We start from the raw sequence: 26,800 nt of genomic DNA on the forward strand, positions 1-26,800 counted from the left end.
GGAGATCACCGCAGAAAAATATTAAACTGAGCACACGAGCACGATTTATTTATTTATTTTTTTGTTTTTCCTGCGGAATCTCCGAATACTGATGACGTCGCGACGGTATCCGCACACATGTAACTCTGATTGTGAACGCGCGCGTTTTTCTGACTGTAAGATTTTTCACGTTATGTTCCACTTAAAAGTGGAGGAAAATAAAATGTTTAGCAACGTAATTTAACTATGATCGTCACGGGATAGTGAGAAATTTTTAGTGGCACTTTTTATTTTTATTTTAACGTATTTGGGTGTGTTGGAAATCCAGACTAATCAAATTAAAAAAATTTCCACAATGCAAATACTACACTTGTGTCACTGTTTTGGACGTCCAAATAAAATGGCGCAAGCAACGACATGATAATAAAAAAACCTCGGTCACGAGCCTGGAAGGATATAATTTTTTTTTTTAATATAGCGTTCCATGCTTGCTATTGCAATGCATGTGTTTAGCAATGTTGACGACACAAAATTTTCTACTGCATAATTTTATTTGAATAATAACGGAGCTCAGCCAAAAATAAAAATAAAATTAAAAAAAATTTGAAAACACAAAATTATGACCAATACAGACGTAATGGTAATGTATCACAAAAAAAAATATTAGTTCAACAAACACGTTAACTACTCGGCTGTTGCTTTGTCCCTTTGGCGTGGTTGGTTCGTGCAGTGGCGCATAAAGTCTAGCGAGTTGTAACGGAACACACACACTCCGCATGTTGGTTTGCAGTTATGCACGCAGGTACACAGCTCTCCGGTGGCTTCGGCGCTGCTGCAGAGACGTATCTCGGAGTATCTGCCCGAGTGCAACCGTTACAAATTACTAGAGACCCGGAAATTTCGCGAATTCGTCTGGCCTCAGGTTAGAATTCAAAGTCATAGGTGTGTTAAACTGATGTTTGCTTATCCATTGGTTGATTTCTTAGTGAGAACAGTTTTTTACTTGTTAATTGGCACTAGCTGATTCGCTTACTTCTCTCCTAGCTGGGCATCGTTGGCTCACGGTCGTAGAGGGGCGTGTCCAGATAACTGCGGTCCAATCATGAACACACAGCGAGAGTGTGAAGGTTCGCATTCTAACTTGCGACTAAATGAATGCGCGAAATTTCCGTATCTCTACAAATTACTAGAGACCTGCAAAATTCGCGGATTCAGTGACCTCCAGGATAGACTCTACTACACTCTACACACTCGGGCAAATGCCTGCCTGTTCATTGGCTGCTGACTTGTGAGTCGTCTCGACTGAGTGTCTGTGATTCGACACTTCTTTGAGCGAGGGTCTCTAATTGGCTCTCATTACTCCAGATTAACAGTGAACCAGTGGTAGACGCAGCGCTTAGGTATAATTATTTGAATTGTAGCATATCACGAAGTGAATCCGCGAATTTGGCAGGTCTCTAGAAATTACAGTAAATTTACGGAATTTCCAACGAAGAATTTACTTGAAATAAACCAAGTTGTTCTTCGTAATCTGAAATAACTGATTCTTCGTAGAGCCCACGCCGTTTATCAATAAAAATTCCGTATTTTGAAAAATCCTAGAAAAACTGAGCTCTTCAATTATTAGAGAAAAGCTGGATTTCATTTCTTTATAAATGATATATAACAAACAAGTTGTTTAAAAAACAATCACTACATACGGATATGTATTTTTCAAAACAATTATAAAAAAAAAGATTATATTGTGTCAATTCATGCCAGGAATTAATTATATATTTGTCTTTTAATTTTATTAAAACAAATAAGAACCACTTATTGAATTGATAAAACGAATAATAAACTATGAACTATAGTTACATTATTGATTCTATTTAAATCACAAAAAAATTAATAATATAATTTAGGAAATTTCCACCGTAAGCGTAGCTGTCTAGCTATAGGTACTAAACTCCGGGCATTAACGCGACATTATCAAACCGCTCGCGATTCATTAAAAGTGTCAGATTACGAATAACATTTGAGAACCATTCCATGTTTCCATACAAGTTTCGTTCCATAGTTTCGTTTACGGCATGTATTTGTCGGACAGTGATAACGGCTAAAGAACGGGTGTTTTCACGGACAATTCAAGCATGGAAAATTCAACACACAATATTTTAAGCGGTACAGAGACGAGCCTTCATCTTTGATATTCCACCATAAAATGTTAGGGTCCCTCAGAGGCGCGTTACCGATGCCGAGACTGCAGGCCAGTTCTGTGCCTGGCGTGTAGGGGGAGATGAATTGTTGCCCCTTGGAAGGGCAGCCCTTCAGGATTTTTCTGACGGTTAGTTTAGGTTTGGTTAGGTTATGTTAGGTTAGGTTAGGTCACTTTACAAACTAACCACTGTCAGAAAAATCCTGAAGGGCTGCCCATCCAAGGGGCAACAATTCAGACAACCTTTCAAAAACACCACTGTCAGAAAAATCCTGAAGGGCTGCCCTTCCAAGGGGCTACAATTCAGGGTTATAAAATTACGAAAATAGACACATTTTAAGATACTGAAAGGGCTGCCCTTCCAGTCGCTTTACAAACTAACCACTGTCAGAAAAATCCTGAAGGGCTGCCCATCCAAGGGGCAACAATTCAGACAACCTTTCAAAAACACTACTGTCAGAAAAATCCTGATGGGCTGCCCTTCCAAGGGGCAAGTTTGCAAGATTATTTAAACACTTAAAGAAACATGTTTTCAGAAATTGGATGGGCTGCCCTTCCAGTCGCTGTACAAACGAACCATTGCCAGAAAAATCCTGAAGGGCTGCCCTTCCAAGGGGCAGAATTTCAGTTGCCCCGGCGCGTAGAGGCTGTGAGGCGTGCGATGCGCGGGCTAATGTCGCCCTTAGCGCCCTCGTGCGCCCGAAGAGGCGGCCCACCTTAAGGTCCGCTGCTCCGAGGCCATTAACCGCCGGGCGAGCCGACAGATGTCTCTGCGACCCGCGGCCGCTGAATAATTCATCTTCGTCGGAGGAGGAGGGGATACGCGAAGGAAACGTGGGGAGAGGGGTGGGCTGGCGAAGAGGATGGGGGTAATGGGAATACCTTCCCCTCTTCCCCTTTTCAAAAAGACCACCGCGAGGAAGGTGTAAAGGTCGGCTCCGCGTGTGCAGTTTGCCACCAGATGTATCGCAATAGAGAAGCCTAAGATGTACATCAAGTTCTGTCCCTGCCCGAACACGCCCGAATATTCACCTTTCGGCCAACCTCGGGATTTGTTTTATTTTTGCGCAGGAAAAATGAATTCAAATATTTAAAGTGGTCGGTTAGGTTAGCTACATTAAAACACTTTAAAACACTATGGACGGTTTGTTAGGTTAGTATAGCTACATTAAAATAAACAGAGAAATATAAATATATATATAAATAAACCCGAGGTTGGCCGAAGGTGAATATCCGGGCGTGTTCAGGCAGGGACAGAACTTGATGTACCTACATCAGGCTTCCCTATCGCAATAGACTAGAAGACATGGTTGTTTGTTGCGTTTGGGCGGGGTTTAAGGAGGTTGAGGAGGGGTAAGATGAAGTAATCGTAAGGCGGACTCAAAGTTTCGAGCGCTCGGAGGGGTCGCGGTAACACGATATAGTCTATTCGAAGCTTACGAGGAGTCACCAAGTTCAACATAACGGTTAGACGTACGTGCGTTTAAATGCAGACTTGCACGATCCCAAGACAACTGTTGCGATGGCAGCAGAATTCGCGGCGCAACCTGTCGCTGGTATTGAAGCAGATGACTGAAATAAGAAGAGAATATGGAAGAAATCAATCGGAGAACCGAATGGTACGAGATCTGGCAAAGACAGATTGTAGAATTTACGGGTGTACGATGTCCGAACAAAGTAAACAAAAGTAAAAAATAAATGCTACGTACTGATACGTATGGTATGGAAAAAATAAAAATAAATAAAAAATGAACATTGGTTACTTAGTTTAAAAATATGTTAACGTATTTACATTGATTTTTTTCCATCGCTTTAAAGTTTTTTCACCGATTTTTCGCGCCATTTTCACACATAATTTAACATAGCGTTGGGGCAACTTTATCTACAGTTTTTGGGGTCCCCAGTTGCAATGGTTTTAAAATTTTTCTGTGTGTATGTACGTGCGGCTTTAATTGAAGTTTCGCACTTAACACGAATGCGCTAGACTAATTTTTTTTCCCCGTCGTGGATTATGTGGTAGCATTGTTTCAAAGAATCACATTTATCGTCATGGCAGTTGTTTTGTATAGGGAAGAGAGAGAGAGAGAGAGAGAGAGAGAGAGAGAGAGAGGGAGGGAGGGAGGGAGGGAGGGAGGGAGGGAAAAAAGACACGATCGTTCGAAAACAAAGGGGAATCAAATTTTCGAAAAGCACAAAGAAATTTGCACGCAAATTCGAGCGCGGTTTTGTGGGCGTAAACACTTTGCCGCCGTGTTTTGATTGCTTAATAAACGAATTTCCATTTTGATGACAGTCCGGGTAGCCGCATGGTGTGTAGAAAAAAAAGGGTGGGAAGGATGTAGGAGGGGGGGGAGAAGAGTATCGGCTGAAATTCACTCACGGAAAATCCGGTATCATTCGCGTGTTTTTGCGAATCGGCATCCCATTTAAAATAAACATTGCAGCAGTTAACGGTTCTCCATTGGCGAAACGAGGGTGATGGGAGGGAGGGGGGAGGGGGCGAAAAAAAATCTCGCGGAAATGTGTCGAAGCTATGATCAAACGGCAATGCTGAGCTCGCTAACAAATTGCGCAAATGAAAAGTTCACTCGCGGATGGAAAAGTGGGGCAAATATATGGCTGGCTTGTTTGCAAAAACAAAAGTGTTTCCCTCCCCGTTCATTTATTTATTTGTTCTTTTATTTGGTCGTTCCGTGTTCCGCGCCTATTGAAATAACCGAACGCCATGGCTGGTAAAATATTGTTGGGAAAAACATTTCGGACGAGTGTTGTTCGTACACAAACACACAAATTAAAATTTTCGACGGTCGAAAATAATGGACGAATGCTCGCGCATTCACGTAATTGTGGTTCTCTTGCCGCTGAAGTACACTTTTGGCACACTTTATTTATTCACAGCGTTTCAGGAACAACAACGGGCAAGAGTTTCCAACACAAACACAGTAATTCCATCATTTTAATTCACGGGAAAAGTCAAATACAAGCAGTTTTATTTATTTTTATTTTGTTCATCCAGACCACACGTCAGTTTTGTATTTTGCATATACGAATAAGAAATCTGATTGTAATAATTATTTAGGAAGCATTAGTTATGGCTAGAGCCATCCATATTTCGCGAAAAGATTCCGAGACTAGCTGAAAGTCTGTGTTTCGTAATTGGGTGAGTTTCTTTCAGGTACACGTCGGTTGTTACAACACCAATCACAGTAATCTAGTGCGGAAGCAAACGCGTCCTGAGTGGCTCGGTCAAACAGGGCAACGACTTCTCTCGCAGACGGCCGCCAGTCACAAGGAAGAAACCGCAGGTGCGGGTATACCTTGTTGCAGTCTAATAGGCGTTCAAATTTATTCACGAAAAATGCCTGCCCCTAGTTATGGCATTTCAACTTTCACAGCCTTTCTTCCTTCTGTTGCAGTTAGAACGGCGCGCTTTTGGCTACTTCAAGATATTGTTCGAATTTATTTCACTAACATACATTTCATTTTAATTGGCTGTGAAAATCCTTACAAAATTGAGTAATTTTAATGGCTCGGTAAAATTTAATAAATTCTTCTGAAAGAATTTTTTTAACCTAAACAGTTCAATTTTTGCTGTCCATTTAATTATAATTATTTCTACGCCTCAAAAATGTTTCTACTGTAAATCTAAAAAACTTTATGCTAAAAAAAAAAGATATGACGATGTTCGAAAATTACTGAGCATAAATTGAATGGGTATCACGAGAAATATATTAAAAAAAAAAGAAATTTTTGTTAAGGACAGTATGGTTGGAAACGCAACCCTGCAAATTTACAGGTGCAAACGGAATTTTATGTATATACATGTGTATATTTATGTGTATATATATATACATATATATATTATTTCTAGCGCACCCAAGCACTACATCCACTGGCTGAGGGCGATCGTAGCGCTGTGACGTTCGGATGCCCCACGGGAAGCAAGGGACGATTGTGGCGCAGACGTCCATAGTTAGCCTCACGCAGTTCGGCGTTAATCTCCCTTCTTTGTACAAATTGTGGTACAAGTCTCAGGTTTAATGCAGTTTCTGTGCACACATTATGTGTACAGAGAGCCACAGGAAAAAAAAACAGGGATTTAAAAACTCTGGGGTCTTTTTACGACAAGCAAATAATTATTAATAGAGACCTGTAAAATTCGCGGATTCATTTCGCGTTAGGATAGAGTTCAAATACTTTTGACATTTTTATTCAGTGATTGGGCCACAGTTTATCTGAAGGACTCTGGGCCAATGAAAAATCTTTAACAGAAGAATGAGCGAATCACGATCATTCCAGTCAACAGGTGTTACGAGTCGGTAACCAATCAGCAGATGTAATTTGCACGAGTGCATAGAGGATCATGGAGTCTATCCTTTAGGGATTTGAAATCGCGAATTTTACAGGTCTCTGATAATTAATTGAGGGCGGATGCGAGGTTTTGTTTCAGTATTTAGTTTTCAAACTGTGTTTTTAGAGGAAGTAAAATGGCAAAAACCTTTTTTGTTTTCAGATTATTATATTTAGGCAGATTTAAGCACCCAAGGTACTTGCATACGCCGTAAGTTTGGTACGGTTTGCCACTCAAATCTCTTAGCTGCCCTAAAAGACCGCGCGCCAGTTCAAAAGGCATGCGCTTAGAGGCGATACAGCGTTAGAAGCGCCGGCGAGCGTCGCACCTATCATCCCGTCTCGCTAACACAAGACACGCCGGCGACTCGACGTGCTCCTTAAGACGTAAGAAGGTCGTTGTAAAAGTGTCTCTCACATGCCCGTACACCATGGGCATATCGGCCATCTCTGCAAACGTGTTGCTGTTTGTCTTGCCTGTAATGGTGAATAGCAACTAAACCGCCAACAATGCGCTAATCACCCAAAGCTAAAAGTGTTAAACGTTTCACAACCAACCATCCACTGTGCTGTTACAATTATTTTCTTTTTTTTTTAGGGCGTAGACTGCGTAGTGAGCACACGGAGAGAGAAAAAAGTGTACTTTTACAAAAGATTCCTTAGGAAACAGTTGCCAAAAAATACAAGAAAGATGATATCAATTTGTACAATACGTGGCTAATCTTATTTTTCCGTATATAAACTATGTTTTTTCCGAGATAAAACTAAATATTTCTTACGAAAATTGGCGCATAATTTTACATTTAATTATTATTTAATTCAGCATACCTTTTTTTTAAAACCACGGAAAAAAAACAGTAAAATATTTAGTGTTGGAAAGTTATTCGGGGAACGGTTTAAAATGATGTTTTTACTAATAGGAGGTACTGGCTCGACACAAGGCGTAAATATGCGCGGGGTAAGAATACGAACCCACATTATTACCGCGATCACTACCTATTTCGTGGTGACGCAGCTGTTTTTCGTGCGGATGTGCAAAAAACTTGCAAGGGACCTTCCGTGGTCAGCGAGGCAGGAGGGAAATGGAATGAAGACATCAGGGTTCTCGGAGTCGCCGGAAAGAAGACGGTTTGGATTTGGGGGGGAGGGGGGTTAAAATTTCGTGTTTTGCATGTATTTAAAACTTCCAAATAAAATTCTATGAAATTCCCCCATATCTCTTTCCTCCAATGTAATTACATGACCACCGTACCTGCACGGAGGACGATGGGAAAAAGATAATGACGGACACCCGGAGGAACGCAAGAGCTGGGGTAGAAGAAACGAGAGCACCCCGAGTAAACCACCCCACGGCCGGGAGCGGGGGTGGTTCTGCTCCCGAGATCCGCCCACGCACAGTGGAAGCAAGGGTTTGTTATCCTTATTTATTGTCTTGCCGAGAAAGAGAGAGAGAGTGTGTGTGTCTCTGATCGCAGTCACGCCCGTTTCACGACCCGCAACCCGTGTGCCCGAGGGCCTTAGAGGTTTGTAGTTTTACGGTGAGGGGAGGAGGAGGAGGGAGGAAGGGAATAATTCAGGCGGCGCCGACAGCGGAGATCGCGGGCGCGTCGTCGCCCCGTGAAACATTAACCACTCCTCGCGCGAGTGTCGGCGGCCTAGAGATTTGTTCAAACCTCGGAGCCTGAATGCTGCAGGGCTCCTGGCCGTGCCAGCGCCTTGTGTCCCCTCCCCTTTGCCAACTACTCGTTAAGGCTCTCGTCCACACGTGGTGTGCGGGGCATCCGAAATAAAATAGCACGCGATCTGGAAACTGCTCTGCATATCACTGTGGAGTTTATTTACTAAAACCATTCAAACAGTAATTTTATTTTTTTTTATTGACGTGACAACGTCTAATAAATAGATGAACGCCGACTGCAAGCACTAAAAAGTTTCCTGTTACGCACATTGTCCCGTTACGCTGTTTCCCGTTACGCTCATTGTACGCTTGCGCCGCATCTATCTCTCTTCCACTCGATTGGAACAACCATCGTTTTGACTTTTTCTAGGCACATTAAACTTGAAACACTCCCATTCCTTTCCTACTTTTCCTATCACCGTCCTATCCTTAACAGAATAACACAGATTGGAAGAAGTTAAATAGCAAACATGTATGAAAGTTATAGTTAAAATAATCTCTTCGTTAAAGTAATAAACATATTTGAATTAATGAGTGCAAATAAAAGTACATTTATCACTTAGATTGTAGATGTCATTTCACTCCTTCTTTGTATCCATACAAAATAGTGATAATTCAATAAAAATAATTCAATTTTATTCATAAAAGTATGCAATCATTTCATCAATGTTTTGTTATGACGTTGTCACGTTAAACTATCGTCCGTAAACCGACTTTACAGACAACTAATTTTTTTTAAAAAATTCTTATGCATAATACACACAGAACAGATATTTTTTAAGAACTCGTGGGACATTCATCATTACAAATTCAAATTCATTACTCCGCCATGTAATGTACAAGCCTACTAGCTGAGGTACCCGACTTTGCCCGAGCTGAACATATATTATAAGGAACATCACCACCGAGGTTAAAATCTGGAGGACATATACTTGGAAAAAAAAACGGGGGAAAAAATTTGATTTTAATGTCCCGTTGGTTGCACATTCTTGGTGCGTGAACCGGGACGCCGAACTTCAGATTCATTTTGTGGGAAGGCAAGACGTGACGGACGCACCAAACGATAGCGCGTTACAAATTCAAGGCAACGCCATCTATTGACGAAGTTCTAAACTAAAATGTTATCATCGCCTTTAATTTGCTAGCAGCCGCGGGCTTCACTAAGCGGATGGGTTTCGCTAAGGAGATAGATAGGAAGTTGCCATACCATACTGTATGACAGTGTGGCGGACATAGAGAAATTACACAAACCCACTGTTTGTGTGTCTATGACCTACCGCCTATGATTGTATCTTATAAAACTGAAGTTATCCTTTTTTGACTCCCTTATGCTTGAATGAAACATCAATTAAATTATAATATCATGTGCTAATTTTGATAAGAAATACTCAGTATTATCTCGAAAAACGTATTTTTATATGCAAAATTTCATAGTCATGAGTTGTAAAAATTCATAATATCTATCTTGAAGTATTACAAACTATTTCTCGACAACTGGTTTCCGAAGGAACTTTTGTAAAATTACTGATATTTTTTTCTGTGAACCCAATCCGGCTTGAGGTAAGAATGCTGCAGCAGCTAATAGACAACTTAAATCGACTTCTTTTGTACAAGAGTGTAGAGTTGATTCTGTTCCAGAAAATACCGTGAATTATTCACTTCTGCTTATTAACATGAAACTTTTGTAGATCCTTTAGTTTTGCGTGATATCATACAACAGGCTGCCCTTTTAACATATTTTCATTTTTCTCTCATCGTTGGCAAGATACGTCCTAGCAAACTTCGAGCCAGCGATAAAAATTTTGATTCTAAGGTGAACTCATGTTCGGAGTAGTTCGAGGCAAAGGCGAAGATGACGTTCAGGCTGGTGGCATGCAATAAATATGTGAACTATTTATCGATCGGATCAAGACTATATGTTGGATTGCGATGAAACCGAAATAACTCAGAAAAGCACAGCAATACAGCACCTAAATGCAACCAAAAATCATGAAATCAATCAGTGTATTAAAAAAACTCAATTGAAGTTATAAAGACGTAATATTTCAATATATTACATTCAATAAATGTAAATTATATAGCATGGAGTTTGTACAAAAATCTATGTACTGAATTGACAGGAAATGTTTTTGCTCTTTACAATGGGGCAACTGTTACTAATAATTATTTTTTTGTTACGACATTGGTGCATTTTTCAATTACATATTTACTTGCTGATTTATTTTTATTGTTCCCAGTAGTTATACATGTTTGTTACAAATTATTATGTTCTAAAAGTGCTTCATGTAAAAAGTAAACATGAAATGGTTTTGATGAAGTAAGTGTCATTTAACATTTAGTGTGGTATTTGTTAAAAAAAAGTGTTATATTAATGAGTAAATAGATTCAACAAAAAATAAAAACAAAAACACCAAAATCTTCTCTCTTAAAAACGAAATTATCCTCATAAAACCATAAAATCGTGTCTCTATTTATTGAATATTATGAGTAGGAGTGAGAAATCTAGCCTGGTGGTCAAATAAGTTATAGTATCGCTAGATATGTTTATAATAGAATATCTCAAAATGTTTTTTGTCACGCGTATATTACGAAAAAAAAATAATTATCTCTATAGAGTCAATATTTTGAGTGCTAGTAGTTTTATAAATGATTTTCAAAAAAAAAATTTAAATGGCGAATTTAGTGAATTTTTATAAAACTTTAAAAGTTCGTGCATCTGTCTTATTATATTTTGCGGGTAGACTACTAAGTAGTCTTCATAAACCATTAGTGTCATGGTTTTATTTCATTGGGACTTTATTATCGCCCCAGCTTTTGTGCCGTTAGGCCAATCGGAAGGCTTACGAACGGAACTTAACCTATGATCTTACTTTTTAAAAGGCCACCCATTGACTTACCCAGCGCCATGTATTTTATGCGAATAAAAAAAAATTTCAGGCCACGTACGTGTTAAAACTTTTGTATCATTGTCTGTGTTTCGTGGTTGGATGGGTTTCATTCTTTCAGGCGCATTTCTACCGCCAGCACACCACTCGCAGTCATCCAGTGCGGAAGCAAACGCGACTTGAATGAACCTTCCAAATAGGCCGACGGCTTCTCTTGCAGACGGCCTCCAATCGCAAGGAAACGATCGCTATAACGCGGGCATAGGCAACGTCATCGCAGCTTAATGAGCTTAAAAGTACATTACCCGGTGTTCAAACCCAAAAACAAAACAAAAATGAGAGTTAAGAATGAATATACAATTTTAAAAAAATTGCGTGGCACATGTGTACAGTCTAATTTAAGTGCAGGATGATGAGATGGTTCCAAAGAAAGGATGTCGTTTTTTTTTGCAGAGGCGATCAACTTCGGCGTAAGCAGGCTCGTGCACAAGTTGGAACCCGAGGACGTCGATGACTGCCCCAACAACAACAACAACAACAACAACAACAACAACAACAACAACAAGGACGTGGACTGCGAGGCCCTGCGCAAGAGCTGCGCCGACGTGACGACGATGACGTCGTCGCGCCGCGAGGACAGCCTCTCGCCGGGCCGGAGGTCCTCGCGGTCCCGCTCCACGTCCCCGGAGCTGGAGGTGGACAGCCCCCCGCCGCCGCCGCCTCCGCCGCCGCCCCCGGCGCCTGCTCCCGCCTCCAAGAAGTCGGAGGCGTTCAGCGTGAGCGCGCTGCTGCGGCCCGACAACCCGCGCCCTCCCGCGTACTCGGAGACCATCTCCGTGACGCGCTCCTTCCTGTACCCGGGTCTGCCGTTCGCCGACCTGCTGCTGAAGGCGCCCGAGCCGCTCGACGGCTACCCCTTCGCTCCCAGGCAGTTGTTCCCCGCCGGCGGCGGCGGCGGGTTCGCCTTCCCGCCGGGGCTGTACCACCAGCCCCCTCCGGCCGCCGGCAAGCCCGCCGAGCACCTGGTGGACGGCAACCGCAACTTCCTGGCGTCGCCCTCGCTCTACTTCAGCCTGCAGGCGGCCGCGCGCGCCGCCATGGCCGGCGGCTCGTCGTCCGCGGGCTCCCCCGGGTCCCCCGGAGGCTACCCCTCGCCCGAGCTGCCGTCCCCGGCGGCGGAGGAGCTGTTCCGCCTCCGGCACCACTTCATGGCGGCCGCGGGCGCCCACACGGTGAGCCGACACTGCCTTCTTCTGAAAGTACAAATGAAGTGTGTTACCACGACGCCGAAATACCATAACGCCGAACGTCAAAATTGATCACAACGCCCGACAGCTAGAAAATCTGCTGTGTACCACAACGCCGAAATAACAACTGAATGAATTCGTGTGTGTTTCTTAAATGTACCTTAACGCCGAAATACCACAATCAAACCTAACCTAACCTAGTCTAACCTAACCTAGTCTAACCTAACCTAACCTTTGTGGCAGTCCTGCAATGACATTTTTTCGGTGTTAGTGTATTTCGGCGTTGTGGTATTTCGGCGTTGTGGTGCGTCCCCCGTGGAGTCCACGCACGACAGAAGTGATACCTCTTGTTGGTTAGGCATGGATACGAAGTTAACTGCACAAATAATAACTCATTTCCACGCCAATAAATGACGAATGATACTTGAAATTAAAATGAAATAAACATGATAGAGTCGATCGTTGGCCTTTACGAAAACTGGGGAGTAGACAAACACAAGCAGTGCTACGAGAATTCAGTAGCGTCGCCGCTGCGTCATTTATACCTCTCCCCTGCCGTCTCCCCTACCGGCCTTTTACAACTAGCATAATAGCATGCTACGCTACGTACCTATACCTTCCCTCCTTGCCGTCTTCCCATTCGACAGCTGGCGTCGCCGCTGACGCACTCTCCTCCTCTACAAGTTCAACCCCACCACGTACCTAACTATTCCCCTCATGCGATCGGAATTTTCGTAACTCTAGAAAATTGTAGCCCCCTCAGCAAAGAAGTTTCACATCAAAAATTAACAGTATCCTCCGTACAATTTCAAGAACAGTAACAGAAGTATTAAAAAAAAAAGAATTTAAGCAAGTGGTTATACCATTGACAATGAACTCGGAAAGCTGTGCCCACTGCCGAACAAAATGGCATTTAAAGTTAAATGCGAACCGGACGATTTTATTGCAATTTGTTGTGCTGGTCGCCAGCCGAACCCGGCGTGTAACTTGATGTTTGCTTTCTAGACACGGAAAGTGTGTTTACCGAGTCATGTAATATGCTCCCCGATTCATGTTATTACAATTTTCTTAATTTTTGTGAACCGAACAAAAGTAAAGATTTATGGAACACATCGCCACGGTGAACTTGGAGCAAGGCAGTATATTTTAATTTTTTTTTTTGATTTGTCAACAATAATATACTGTAGAATTTATGGTATTTTTTTTTTACTTTTACAAAAATAAATCTTTGGTAACTGGTTTCCAAATAAAATATTGAGCTTTCGGTATACCTACGGCATTTGCGGCAGAAGTTGGGTGGAACGGAAATATGTAACCACGGTGCTGCCATCTGTGGCGGATGGCGCGAACCAAAGTTGACAAAAAAAAATTGGTTGTCGATAAAGTCGGTTAACTGACGATAGTTTAACGTGACAACGTCATAACAAAACATTGTTGAAATGATTGCATACTTTTATGAATAAAATTGAATCATTTTTATTTTAATAATAAAAGAATAAATACTTGAAATTATACTAGTAATCAGATTTTTAAAATTCAAGAATAATTAACCTTTATTGCCGAAATAGTTTTTGCAATAAGCATTGAAAACCACATTAACTTTTCACTTCACCTTATAACCAGTCGACGAAACAGTTCACGTGTAGATGTAAGTTGTGTGCTGCCGCTGTCTTTCTTCTCCTCGGACGCATAGGCCAATCGAGTGGAAGAGATATAGATGCGTCGCAAGCGTACAATGAGCGTAACGGGACACAGAGTAACGGATAAATTTGCGTAACGGGACACTTTTTCGTGCGTGCAGCCGGCGTTCATCGATTTATTAGACGTTGTTACGTCAAAAGGGGGAATCATTATAGTAGTAATTATTTAATGAATTTTATCAAGTCGGGCAGTAATTTAAGTAATTTTTTTCTTTATTACCGGAGCCGTTTCTTTAGGGTAAATCGTTTTAAAAAAAATTCGAAACCCTAGCGGTGGATTGGGGAACTAGGTGTGGTTCGCGTCCGGAAACGCAGCGGGCTCGTTGTTCGCGGCGCAGGCGCAGCAGCAGCAGCAGCACCTGGGGGTCGGCGACGGCTCGCACCACCACCACCCGCACCACCACCACCACCACCACCACCACCTGTTGATGCGCGGCGGCGCGCCCGGCGTGGTGCCCCTGGGGGACGTCTACTCGTGCGTCAAGTGCGAGAAGATGTTCTCGACGCCGCACGGACTGGAGGTGCACGCACGGCGCTCGCACAACGGCAAGCGGCCCTTCGCCTGCGAGCTGTGCAACAAGACGTTCGGCCACGAGATCAGCCTGAGCCAGCACAGGTGGGCGGCCGCTCCCCCCGTCCCCTCCCGTTCCCGTGCCAGACTTAGAACTGTCATAACTTAGAAACACGTAACTTAGAAACACGCCACTAAGAAACGTCGTAACGTACAAAATAACTTAGAACTATCACAACTTAGAACTGTCATTACTTAGAAACACATAACTTAGAAACACGCAACGCAGAATCACACAACTAAGAAACGTAGTAACGTACAAAATCATAACTCTTAGAACCATCACAACTAAGAACTGTCATGACTTAGAAACTCGTAACTTAGAAACACGCAACGCAGAATCACACAACTAAGAATCTTCGTAACTTACAAAATCATAACTTAGAACTATCACAACTTAGAAACACACAACTTAGAACTGTTATAACTTAGAAACACGTAACTTAGAAACACGCAACGAGGAATCACTCAACTAAGAAACGTAACGTACAAAATTATAACTTAGAACTATCACAACTTAGAACTGTTATGACTCAGAAACACGTAACTTAGGAACACACGACGCCGAACCACATAACTTATAATCATCATAACTTAGAAACAAACAACTTAGAACACGTATGACTTAGAAGATTATATATTGTGTGTTTCTAAGTTGTGAGCATCCAAGTTGTGACAGCACCCTGCCCACCCGCACACTCGCGAGGCGTGGTCAAGACGAGACGACGAATAGTAGACACCAGCAGGCTTTCGAGGCCGCCGTCTGGGACTGCCTGGCTTCTGGGCTGCAGCCGCAGAAGCCAAGCAACCTCCGTGCGGCGAATAATTTCATTACGAACAAAATAACAAGCTTACATCAAATTCGACCTATCTCCCTGAAAATATAGGGTTCGTAAAATCCTTTAAAAATAAAAAGTCCTCGATCTGTCTTTAATTGAATAATCGCCCTTAAATTTTCCTTAATTCTCTATGCATCCTTAAAAAAAAACTTCCTAATAATGACTGATTGTAAGTGAAGGGTGAATTTCGGGCGTTTTAAATGTTCTTGTGTTTGCGATTTGGCAGCAAACAACGGTTTTTTTTTTTTGCATTTGCTGTACAATTGGCGAACTTCGGTCCACTTGATTAGAAGTTATAATTTTTATAATAAAGTTTTTAATTCAATTTGATTTTTTTTATATCTCACCTTTATACTTAAAAATATTTACTCCCTTACTTTGAACTTGTAAATTGAATGTGATAAGTGATAAAATTAAATGGATATCAAAATTCATAATCACCTGATTTCAAGTAATAAATACATCAAATCCAGCACAGAGAACACCGTGAAAGGTCTCGTAATTTATTAATTACGTAGATACAAAACCAACAATGGCATATGTCCATAAAACTGTTTTAAATCTGCTTATATAACACTAGGTAAACATTTTTTTCAATTGTTCATTGGTCGAGAACAAGACCACATCCAATGGCAGGTTACGCGTGATATCACCCCTTTTTGTTGTTCACAACTGTCTCATGTAGTTCGATCACCAATGCTAAGCTGAAGCATATGTGTTTTAAGTCTACTTTGCTACCCAATGGAACCGTGTAATAATCGTGTTTCTAGTAATGGGCACTAAATTAATACTATTAAAAGCTCTAAATCAATTTGACTGTGTGTGAGACAGACAGTGAAGCAATTTGGCGTGAGTTTTAGTACGAAAGATACTAAAATTTGAAATGAAACTAAGCATTTATTGAAACTATTTCATTAAATTTACTGACCTGTTATCACCACTGTCTGTATCTCACAGACTTACTGAATTCGACCTTTCAGCGTTCAAATACTAGGTTTGTATATATTATCGTAATAAGAAAATTAACTTGACATTATGACATTTATGCAAAAAAATTAATGTACCGATCGAGTATTGTACCATTTTTAAGTCTTGCTTAAATGAGCCATATTTTAAATGTAACTTTACTTGTTTATTTAGCATTGTTTATTTATTTATATTTTTACAGTACACATAAATATGTTAAAGTTACCCGATTAAAAAAATTTTGCCACACGAGTCGTGCAACGATTTTTTTTTTAACGTATAGAGTTGTGTGTCAAAATTTCTGTAGCCACAGTATCTTAATGGTTTGGTCCAGGAGAGGATTAAGTGTAGGGTTAAAGGTCATTTGTAGGGGCAGGCATTTTTCGCGAAAAAAAATTTGAACGCCTATTACACCGCAAAAAGATATACTCGCACCAACGACTGCGAGAAAATTCGTTGCCCCCCCTTTTTTTTTTTACCGAGACGCTAATGACGCGTTAGCTTTTGCACTGAGATACTGTGATTGGTGTGTCGACAGTGAACGTGTACCTGAAAAGAAACTCACCCAATCACGGAAAAAAAAAAAACAGACGACACTACAGTGTTTTTACTTTCAGCTAGTTCTCGTGATCATTTCCGCCAGGAATGCATGCCCCTGATCGTTCGTCGTTCACAAAGGGCAAACAAATATTTGATTAATAGAGACCGGAAAAATTCGCGGGTTCATTTCGTGATATGCTAAGATTCAAATATTTATACCGTTGTGCTGCTACTGCTATTGGTTCACTGTTAATATGTAGGACTCTTGGCCAATTAGAGACAATCAATAAAAAAAAGTATCCAATAACAAGTTACCCACTTGAGACGCCTCAAAATTCAGCACCCAATGAACAGGCGTCGTTTGTCCAAGTAGGCAGATGATCACGGAGTTTATCCTAGAGGTCATTGAACTCGCGAATTTTTCCAGTCTCTATTGATAGAGACCGAAATAAATTCGCGGGTTCGACGACCTTCAGGAAAAGACTCCACAATCCTCTGCATACTCGGGCAAATCCCAACTGTTCATTGGCTGCTGACTTGTGAGTCGTCTCGACTGAGTGTCTGTGATTCGACACTTCAATAAGTGAGGGTCTCTAATTGGCCCTCAGTCCTCCAGATTAACAGTGAACCAGTGGTAGAAGTAGCTCTCGGGTATAATTATTTGAATTTTAGCATAACACGAAATGAATCCGCGAATTTGTCAGGTCTCTATCTATTGATAGGGACCGGAAAAATTCGCGGTTTCGACGGCCTTCAGGATAGATTGCACATTCCCCTGTACACTCGGACAAATAGGTAACACCAGTTCATTGGCTGCTGACTTGTGAGTCTTCTCAGCTGGTTTTAGACTGTGATTCGATCTTTCTGTGGTTGAGGGTTTATAATTGGTTGAAATTCGTCCAGATGAACAGTAAGCCAATAGCAAAATCATCTGAAAGGTATATGTACTTGAATTTTAGCCTATTTCCGAATGAATCCGCGAATTTTTCCGGTCTCTATCTATTGATAGGGACACCTGTATTTCGCGAATACATTTCGTGTCAAGGTATTTCACAAAATACTGTAGCTTTTCTCCTGTGGTTATTGGCTGAGGTCGGTGAGAGGTGTCGTCCCGCTCTTGACGGGGCCAATGAGAATGTGGTCACCGTACTGCTGCAACCTCACAATTTGCCGTGACCCTTAGAATAAGCTACAGTGTTTTGTGAAATACCTTGACGTGAAATGAAATCGCGAAATACAGGTGTCCCTATCTATTGATTAAGTAAGCGTGACCGCCGAGGACCGTTGGAAAAATGGCGGCGGTGGTCGTTGTTTGGCGCAGGGCCGTCCACAACGTGGAGAAAGTGTTCGAGTGCAAGCAGTGCGGGAAGTCGTTCAAGCGGTCGTCCACGCTGTCCACGCACCTGCTGATCCACTCGGACACGCGGCCCTACCCCTGCCAGTTCTGCGGCAAGAGGTTCCACCAGAAGTCCGACATGAAGAAGCACACCTACATACACACGGGTGAGTCTGCAGCGGCGAGAGCGACGAGAGCTGACGGCCAGACCTACGCCTCGCTGGCGGGTCGTCCGAGCACACGGCCTCTCCCGACGTCTGCCGTCGAGGTCACACGCGGCTGAGGCGGGTCGTACTGGAGGGACGACCAAAAAAAAAATTGGTTGTCCGTAAAAGTCGGTTTACGGACGATAGTTTAACGTGACAACGTCATAACAAAACATTGATGAAATGACAGCGGGAAGAAAGATTGCCCCTGTAAATGTTTGCCCGGGCTGATGACAGCCCCCCCCCTTCCCCCCCCCCGGCGCTATCATCTCCTCCTTCGCAACAGCAGCCGGACTGTTGGAGTGGTCGTAGATCGCGCTCAAGGCGGTGCCGTCGAGAATTATTGCTTTTCTTCTAGCATTCCGTTGTTTTTTACGCACGGTTTTTAAAACCGTATTTAAATATTTGTAAAAAAATTGGTTGTCTGTAAAGTCGGTTTACGGACGATAGTTTAACGTGACAAGATTCATATCAAAACATTGATGAAACGATTGCATACTTTTATGAATAAAATTGAATCATTTTTATTTTAATAATAAAAGAATAAAAATACTTGAAATTATACTAGTAATCAGATTTTTAAAATGCAAAAAATAATTAACCTTTATTGCCGAAATTGTTGTTGTAATAAGCAAGGAAAACCACATTAACTTTTTTCACTTCACTTTATAAACAGTCGAGTGGAAGAGAGATAGATGCGGCGCAAGCGTACAATGAGCGTAACGGGACACAGCGTAACGGGACAATGTGCGTAACGGGACACTTTATTCGTGCGTGCAGCCGGCGTTCATCGATTTAGTATCATACGTTGTCACGTCAAAAAATAATAATTTTGTGAGCTAGTCTTCCATCGTAACATATACCTAACCTCGGCAACGATCAAATTCTTGTGTTATCATGTTGCTAATAATTCCAAATTTAACGTAGATTTTTTTTTGACGTGATAACGTCTCATAAATAGATGAACGCCGGCTGCACGCACGAAAAAGCATGACTCTTCCACCTGACCCGAGCGTGCAAGAACCGGCCAACCGCCGTGCGAGAAATCTTCTATAATATCAAACAGGTTAAGGCGGTCTTTATAACTAATTGTCTGTGATTATATTCAAACAAATCATTCAAATTAAATTTGAAAAAACTGTAAATAATAATTTTAAATAAAAAAGTATGCAATTTATCATCAGTGTTTTCTTTATGACGTTATCACGTAAAATTATCGTTCGTAAACCGACTTTACAGACAACCCCCTTTTTTTTTTTTTAAATAATGCCGAGCGTGATAAACTTACGCAATTTGTGTTTTAAACTACTCTTCTTCACCCGCCGCTGAAATTCGCTACCGGAGCAGCTACAGCTGCGTGTCCGTACCATCTCGTTGGTTTTTTTTTTTTAATGATCCCATTCAAGTCCTGTGATCTTCCTGCTGCAATCGGAACACCATTATAATGTATATAAAAAATTTTTGACGTGACAACGTCTAATAAATCGACGAACGCCGGATGCACGCACGAAAAAAGTGTCCCGTTACGCACATTGTCCCGTTACGCTGTGTCCCGTTACGCTCATTGTACGCTTGCGACGCATCTATCTCTCTTCCACTCGACTGTTTATAAAGTGAAGTGAAAAAAGTTAATGTGGTTTTCCTTGCTTATTACAACAACAATTTCGGCAATAAAGGTTAATTATTTTTTGCATTTTAAAAATCTGATTACTAGTATAATTTCAAGTATTTTTATTCTTTTATTATTAAAATAAAAATGATTCAATTTTATTCATAAAGTATGCAATCATTTCATCAATGTTTTGTTTATGACGTTGTCACGTTAAACTATCGTCCGTAAACCGACTTTAGAGAAACCAATATATTTTTTAATTTTTTTATTTGGTATTCCCGTTAACACTACATTGGCGTTCGATAATCCTGCAACACAACCGTGGCCCTTTAAAGATCTTGACGTGTACTTAGTCCCGAACACGTCCGTGCCTGGCGACTTGAGTCCATCTCACGCCCTGAGTCCCGAGTCGGTGTCTTTCATGAGGATTTCCCCTGCCGCGCGGGTTGCCGGCTCGCAGGGGTTGTCTGGTGCCGTTTCCACGGGAAGGTGGGTTCTGGTGATACGGTATAGTGGTGAAGGAGGGGAGGAGAGGGTTTCCACCACGTTTAATATCGGCGAGATTCCAGCCGGCTTAATATCGCGGCTCTGCTGGGGTGTGGGAGAGGGGGAGGTTGTGGAAGGAGTATGGGGCAGCCTTGCGAGGGGCTGGATTCCCCCTCCACCCCTCGCCAAACTTGTCCCTCCGGGAACGGTGTGATTCCCGCTAGCAGAGCCGGTAATTAGTGCATAATTCACCCGCCGTGGGCGCTGCAGGGGGGAAGAGGAACCGACAATTAATAACGTAGCGAAGACGGTCCAGCGGCTGTGGCGGGTATTAACAGCAGCCCCCCTGCCTCCCTCAACTCCCCCCCCCCCCCACAACCATACTCAAGCACCGTTCCTCCAAAAACACTTTCCCTGTCATGGCAAAAATAAAAGTAATATAACAGAAGTTTGCAAAATCAAAACCAAGTCACCCATAATACCTGCAGCAAAAATACTGTTGAGATATTTCAAATGTTCATAAATTTTTTTCCACAACATATTTTTTTTTCTTTGCACTGTCATAAATCTGTTTTCCAAAACTATTTTTTTTTCTGTAACACTTCAAGAAAAGTAGTCGAACTTTTACAATGAATTTCACTGTAACACACAGCTTTATAAACAAATCTAATGAAAATTGTGCACGGCGATATAGCAGCAGTTTTGAATTTTCAAAAAAAATATATATGTGTGTGTCGTGAAGTATAACATATTGTGTGTTATTTTTAAGTTTTTATAGTAAAGGTTTTATTAAAGCACGTTTTTAAATGTTCCGGTCCTTTTTACAGTGTAGAAACAATAAATTCCACCCCATCAATATAGTCGCAACTGTATTTTCGAACTATTTTTAATGATACAGGTACTAATAGACAAAATATTTATACTTGCGGATGTTTCTGGTCATTTCATATGGTCGGTTATTCACATCATTTTCACCACATAACACTATCATAAATCACGTAGTTTGCGTTTTAATTAGCTGCAGAAGTCAGGATTTTTATTTTGGCTATTAGTCCATTATTATAAAATCCCTTTCGGCACAGCCTATAGGTGTAGGTAGATCTACCTTAGAAACGTCGCAACTTAGAACACAAATTAGAACTTTTATAATATAAAAACACATAACTTAGAAACACAAAGCTTAGAATTGTCATAACTTAGAAACACACAATTCCAAACTACACAACGTAGAACTGTCTCAAACTAGAACCACATTACTTAGAACAGGAATGACGTAGACGATGTGATCCTGCGTGTTTCTAAGTTAATATTTCTATAATTGAACGTTGAACACTGCCGAATATTAAAGGGAATTGGGCCCCGCCATCTTCGGGTTTATCCATCTTTTTTTTACAAAAATTATAATTCTGAACTATTTATCCTAATTGTTGGCATGTCAAAGCATAACTATTTTACCAGACCTTCTATATATTGCTTCAACCACAATATTAAGTAACATGCTCCTAGACAGTAAGCGCCGCAAAGAAACAACTTATTATTTCACGCGGGCAAATACAACTATCAGATCACAAGTGTTGACTTCAGCAAGTAGACAAAAGCTAAGTCCAACGCCATGTCAGGCAAAAAAAATAACTAATAACTAAGGCTTTATTGCAAGCCGAATCAAATATTTTTTTTTGAAACTGCAAGATGGAGAGGTCTTAAGGCCAAACCCTCCCCCCCTACCTTCTCTTTGGAATTGTTGTCTCGGCTGTTCTCCTCGGCCGCACGAAATCTGAATGCGAGGGAAGCCGCGGCCAGGATCCCGGCTCGGCCGCATCACGTGACCTCCAGCCATCGGCCCTTGTGAGGGGCCGCCCTCGGGTCCCTGGAGTCCCTGGAGTCCCTGGAGGAGCGCCTCCGGGCCTTACCCCCCTCCCCCATTCTTCCCACTTGGGGCACTCCAACCCCCCCACCCACCCACTACCCCATCCACCGGGTTTTGAAAGTGCGCCGCGGCCCCTAAGAGTCTGCAGGGACCGATACGCGGCGCACGAGAACCTGAGAGAGACGTTGGGTAAGAGAGGGGATGGAGAAAAAGGGGGAGGGGGGAAGGGACAGGAAGCTAGCGTGGTTGCCGGCAATCTGTCCTTGCGGGCGGCCGATATATATTGTTGTGCGCGTCCCCATGCATTTCTTATGAGCGTTAGGAGAGCTTTGGAGCGGCTCCTCGTAAACACTTTTGGCTGGCCGGGAAGGTGGAGGGGAGGAGGTCTTGTCTCCGGGCAAAATATGGGCGGGGCCTCGGCCGGGAGGACGGCTAACCCCCTCTCTCCGCCCCGCCGTTACCCCCTCCCTTCCGCTCCGGCTCGGACTCCCCTTGCCGGTTAGGCCGCGCGCTGCGCAGAGAGCGAGCCGCACGCCGGGCGCGCGCTCTCTTAAGAAACTGCAATTTCCGTCTGCGCCATCGCGTGCTTCGCCGTCGTGTGTCCAGCTGCTCTCTTTCTCTCTCTCTCTCTGTCTCTCTCTCTTTGTTTCCTGATGGCTAGGGGCATGAATTTTTCGCGAAAAGATTACGATATTGGCTGAAAGTTAAAAAAACACTGTAGCACAGTCTGCTTTTCGTGATTGGTGGAGTTTCTTTCAGGTATATGCACACTGTCAACACACCAATCACAGTAATTCAGTGCGGAAGCGAACGCGTCCTGAGCGGTTCGGTGGAAAAAAGTCAACGACTTCTGTCGCAGTCAGCTGCCAATCACAAGGAAGGATCCGCTGGTGCGGATATACATTTTTGCAGTATAATAGGCGTTCGAATCTTTTCGCGATAAATGCCTGCCCCTACTGATGGCATTGTACTCCGGCGCGTCTGCTCAACGTCACAAGAAGAACAACAAAATTGTTACACTTTGTCGTAGAGATTATATAATCATTAAATTAAGTTAAACCAGTAATATTAGAAATATAATTAACTATCTGAAGCACTTGTCATTCAGATCAATAATCTCTCCCATTTTTTTTTTTTTTACATTTTTGTTACAAATGTTTTTTTTTTTTTACTTTACGAATATTTCTATCATTCCATTTAGGACCGCGAAAGGATTTTTTGACGTCGGTCCAGTAGTTTTCGAGTCTGCATTTTAGACACGTAAACTCACGCTATCTCTGAAAAAAAATCAATATGCTAGCGCACAGGCGAGCATAATTAGGTTGCGGCCACGTGAGAGTGCGAATGCATTTTCAAATATCATGAATTTTAATTACAATAAACAACTGAGTTCCATAAGATTAAGTACATCAGGTTCTAAAAATTCTGTTTCAAAAATTTAGTATCCAAGGCAAAATTACTTTCAACGCCACCAATTCAGGAGCGAAGAGTGGTCTATGGTAATATTTTTAAGTTCCCATATATTATTTCGTCATCCCTGAGAATATCACGTTTCAAAACACTACTTAAAGTAAAAGAGATCATTACTTATTTCATAGCTTCATATAAATTATATTTTTCTGTTAGTTTTACGTATTATATCTGAAGTTTAAAAAAGGCTTTATCAGGGTATCACTGAAAAAAAACGTGCTGAGGATTTAAAATAGTTCCTTATTCATATTCAATGAAACATCGCAACATGCTGTTTGTTCCTTATTGTCGAATAATTCAATAGGTTGTATTTATTCAGATACTGAATCCTGTAATAAAAGTTATTGTATACATGTAGACATTTTCATGCTAACTAAGTACCTAACTTACAAAATGCAATTAAATGTTTTTTTTTAACTTTTGTGTACTTAAATAATTAACTTAAATCCCTTCCAGAAAACTTGAAAAAAATGTTTTTAAAAACTTGTCAAAAACAAAAATTACATTTAGAAACATATAGTCAACACATTTTTCATTCATGCTTGTTTCCAAATAAATAATTCATTGCTGTAATTTTTGACACTAGTAAATTCACTTCACGAAATAAAATGAGCTAAAAATTAATTCCCTCAAAATTGAGATAACATTCAAATAACATTTTAAAAAATATCAATGTCGGCAATAGCGGTGCTTTGACAGAAAACACAGGCGAAACATTTACGTGCCGGACTTGAGGATTTTAATTTCGTTCGGAATGCACCGGATTTTCTTATTATCTCTTTAAACTGCTATTGTACGCTTGATTGCAAATTCTCCCTCGTTCCCGAATAGCACACCCTGAAGCATTTTTTTTTCTTTCGTGCTGCTCGGAAACGTCTCGTATACTCTCCTTGAAAGAAAATAAAACTGGAAAGGAAAAGAGAGAGAGAGAAAGATAGAGAGAGAATAATCCTTTCCCTGCCGGATACACCAAGCACGCTCCACGCATAAGCTTCCGTCCGCTAACGTTTCTCCCCGTGACAAAATCCCAATTATTCGTGTCCGTTTCGTCCGCTCCCTCCTCTGCTGGTATCTTCACGGATTTTTATCGCCTAATTACTTTCTCGACACGTGCGTGCTGCAGGGCGTGGCTGGGTGCCCCCCCCCCTCCCTCTACCCATCCCAATTACCCTACAAGCCTATTGCTCTTTGTTTCGCATTCACCACCTCACCTCCTCCCCTCCCCGCAGACATCTTCCACCAATCCACTTCTTCAGTCTCGCTCTTTGGAGGATCCTGTGTCCGGGGTTGCAGAGCGACCTCGTTATACAGAATGCATATAAAATTATGTCCCAGTAATAAAATTTAATTGTAGCAACTGTAAGCATTGTAGAGTTTTGGTTCAAGGTCACAAAGAGTAACTCAAACCGTTTCAGATAACCGCATGCGCGAGCACTGCTTTGTTGTTTTCTCGCTTGCAGCGCGAAAGAAAGAATGGCTCTTACCCCAATTAGCAGAGGGTGAACCTGTAAGCTTTATTTGGCAACAGAAAGAATGATCCCCCCTCCCCCCAATTGGAATCTCTTTTTAACGAGAGTGGTTGTACGTCGAAGTCCCTGAACGTTGGACTGGTCGTAATGGTCGAGACGACAGAGCTTTTTTTTCGATGGCCTCCACGTAAACCTTACATAACGTCATGTGAATTTTTGTTTTCCTTCGGAGCTTTATAAGAGTTTGTGTCTACGTTCTGCCAGAGTTGAGACACAGAATTGAAGAGGCTATTGTTTACATTACTCCGGATGTGTTAACCAAAGTGTACGAAGAATTGGAATTTAGGTTGAATGTGTGCCGTATAACTTAAGGTGTATATATTTAATATTTGTAAAAAAAACCATTTGATGTATTATTTGAAGGGACCGGAAAAATTCTCGGGTTCAATGACCTGCAGTATGAACTCCATAGTTCTACGTACACTCGGTCAAATGTCACCCACTCATTGGCTGCTGTCTTGTGAGACGTCCCAACGTAGCAGCCTGTGATTCGATAAATCTTTGGTCGGGCGTTTCTCATTGGCCCAGAGTCATCCAGGCGAGTTGTGAGCCAATAACAAAGGCAGCGCTGAGGTATAACTATTTGTATTTTAGCCTATCGCGAAATAAATTCGCGAATTTTTCGGGTCTCTAATTATTTGTTGTAAATAGTCTAAATCAAACTTTTATCATTTACCATTGAAACGGGGACATTTATTTTGTGGACATCCTGTAGTTCGCGTAATGCGACTGGTCTCAAATTTGACATTTTTCGAAAGTGGCACTAGATGGTGCCCATTTCCCAAATGTCATTCGCGACGCGATACATGTGCTTACACGCGCTCATTTTACGAGTGAGAGTAAAATATATATTAACATTGCGCGAGCAAGCTTTACGTTAGGACACGTATTATCTTTGAAAGATTTGTGCAATGGGAGTGCATGACTTGATGAAAGCTTTAGGACATACGCCATTGCTAAGCACATGTATGTCTGTAGAAGAAAACTAAAAAAAACACACAAAATACAAAAACACACGATAAGCAAAAAATTGTTGTTGTCAACAGGATATAAACACCACATAATATATATTTATTTATTTTCGTTCTGTTAGTCCATTTTTCTTTGTTTTTCTTTGTTTGTTGACCATATTCCTGTTATGGAATATTATGTGGTGTTTATATCCTGTTGACAACAGCAAATTTTTTTGCTTATTGTGTGTTTTTGTCTTTTGTGTTTTTTTTTTTTAGTTTTCTTCTACAGACATACATGTGCTTAGCAATGGCGTATGTCCAAAAGCTTTCATCAAGTCGTTAAGACACGTGACGACTCCTGAAGCAAGCCGAGACGCGACGACCAACAA

General features: G+C 41.6%; 1 protein-coding gene across 1 annotated transcript in view; it reads left to right on the forward strand.

Moving 5' to 3' along the window:
* The first annotated feature begins 12,223 nt into the window (after window positions 1-12,223).
* LOC134537255 (zinc finger protein Gfi-1-like) overlaps window positions 12,224-26,800 on the forward strand; it is a 71,749-nt gene continuing 57,172 nt past the window's right edge. The window contains exons 1-3 of the mRNA XM_063377525.1: window positions 12,224-12,321; window positions 14,375-14,652; window positions 18,274-18,455. Of these exons, the coding sequence (XP_063233595.1) occupies window positions 12,298-12,321; window positions 14,375-14,652; window positions 18,274-18,455 (484 nt within the window). The 5' untranslated portion in view covers window positions 12,224-12,297. The remainder of the gene's footprint in view (window positions 12,322-14,374; window positions 14,653-18,273; window positions 18,456-26,800) is intronic.

The sequence above is a fragment of the Bacillus rossius genome, chromosome 12, assembly GCF_032445375.1.
Source record: "Bacillus rossius redtenbacheri isolate Brsri chromosome 12, Brsri_v3, whole genome shotgun sequence".
NCBI lineage: Eukaryota > Metazoa > Arthropoda > Insecta > Phasmatodea > Bacillidae > Bacillus > Bacillus rossius.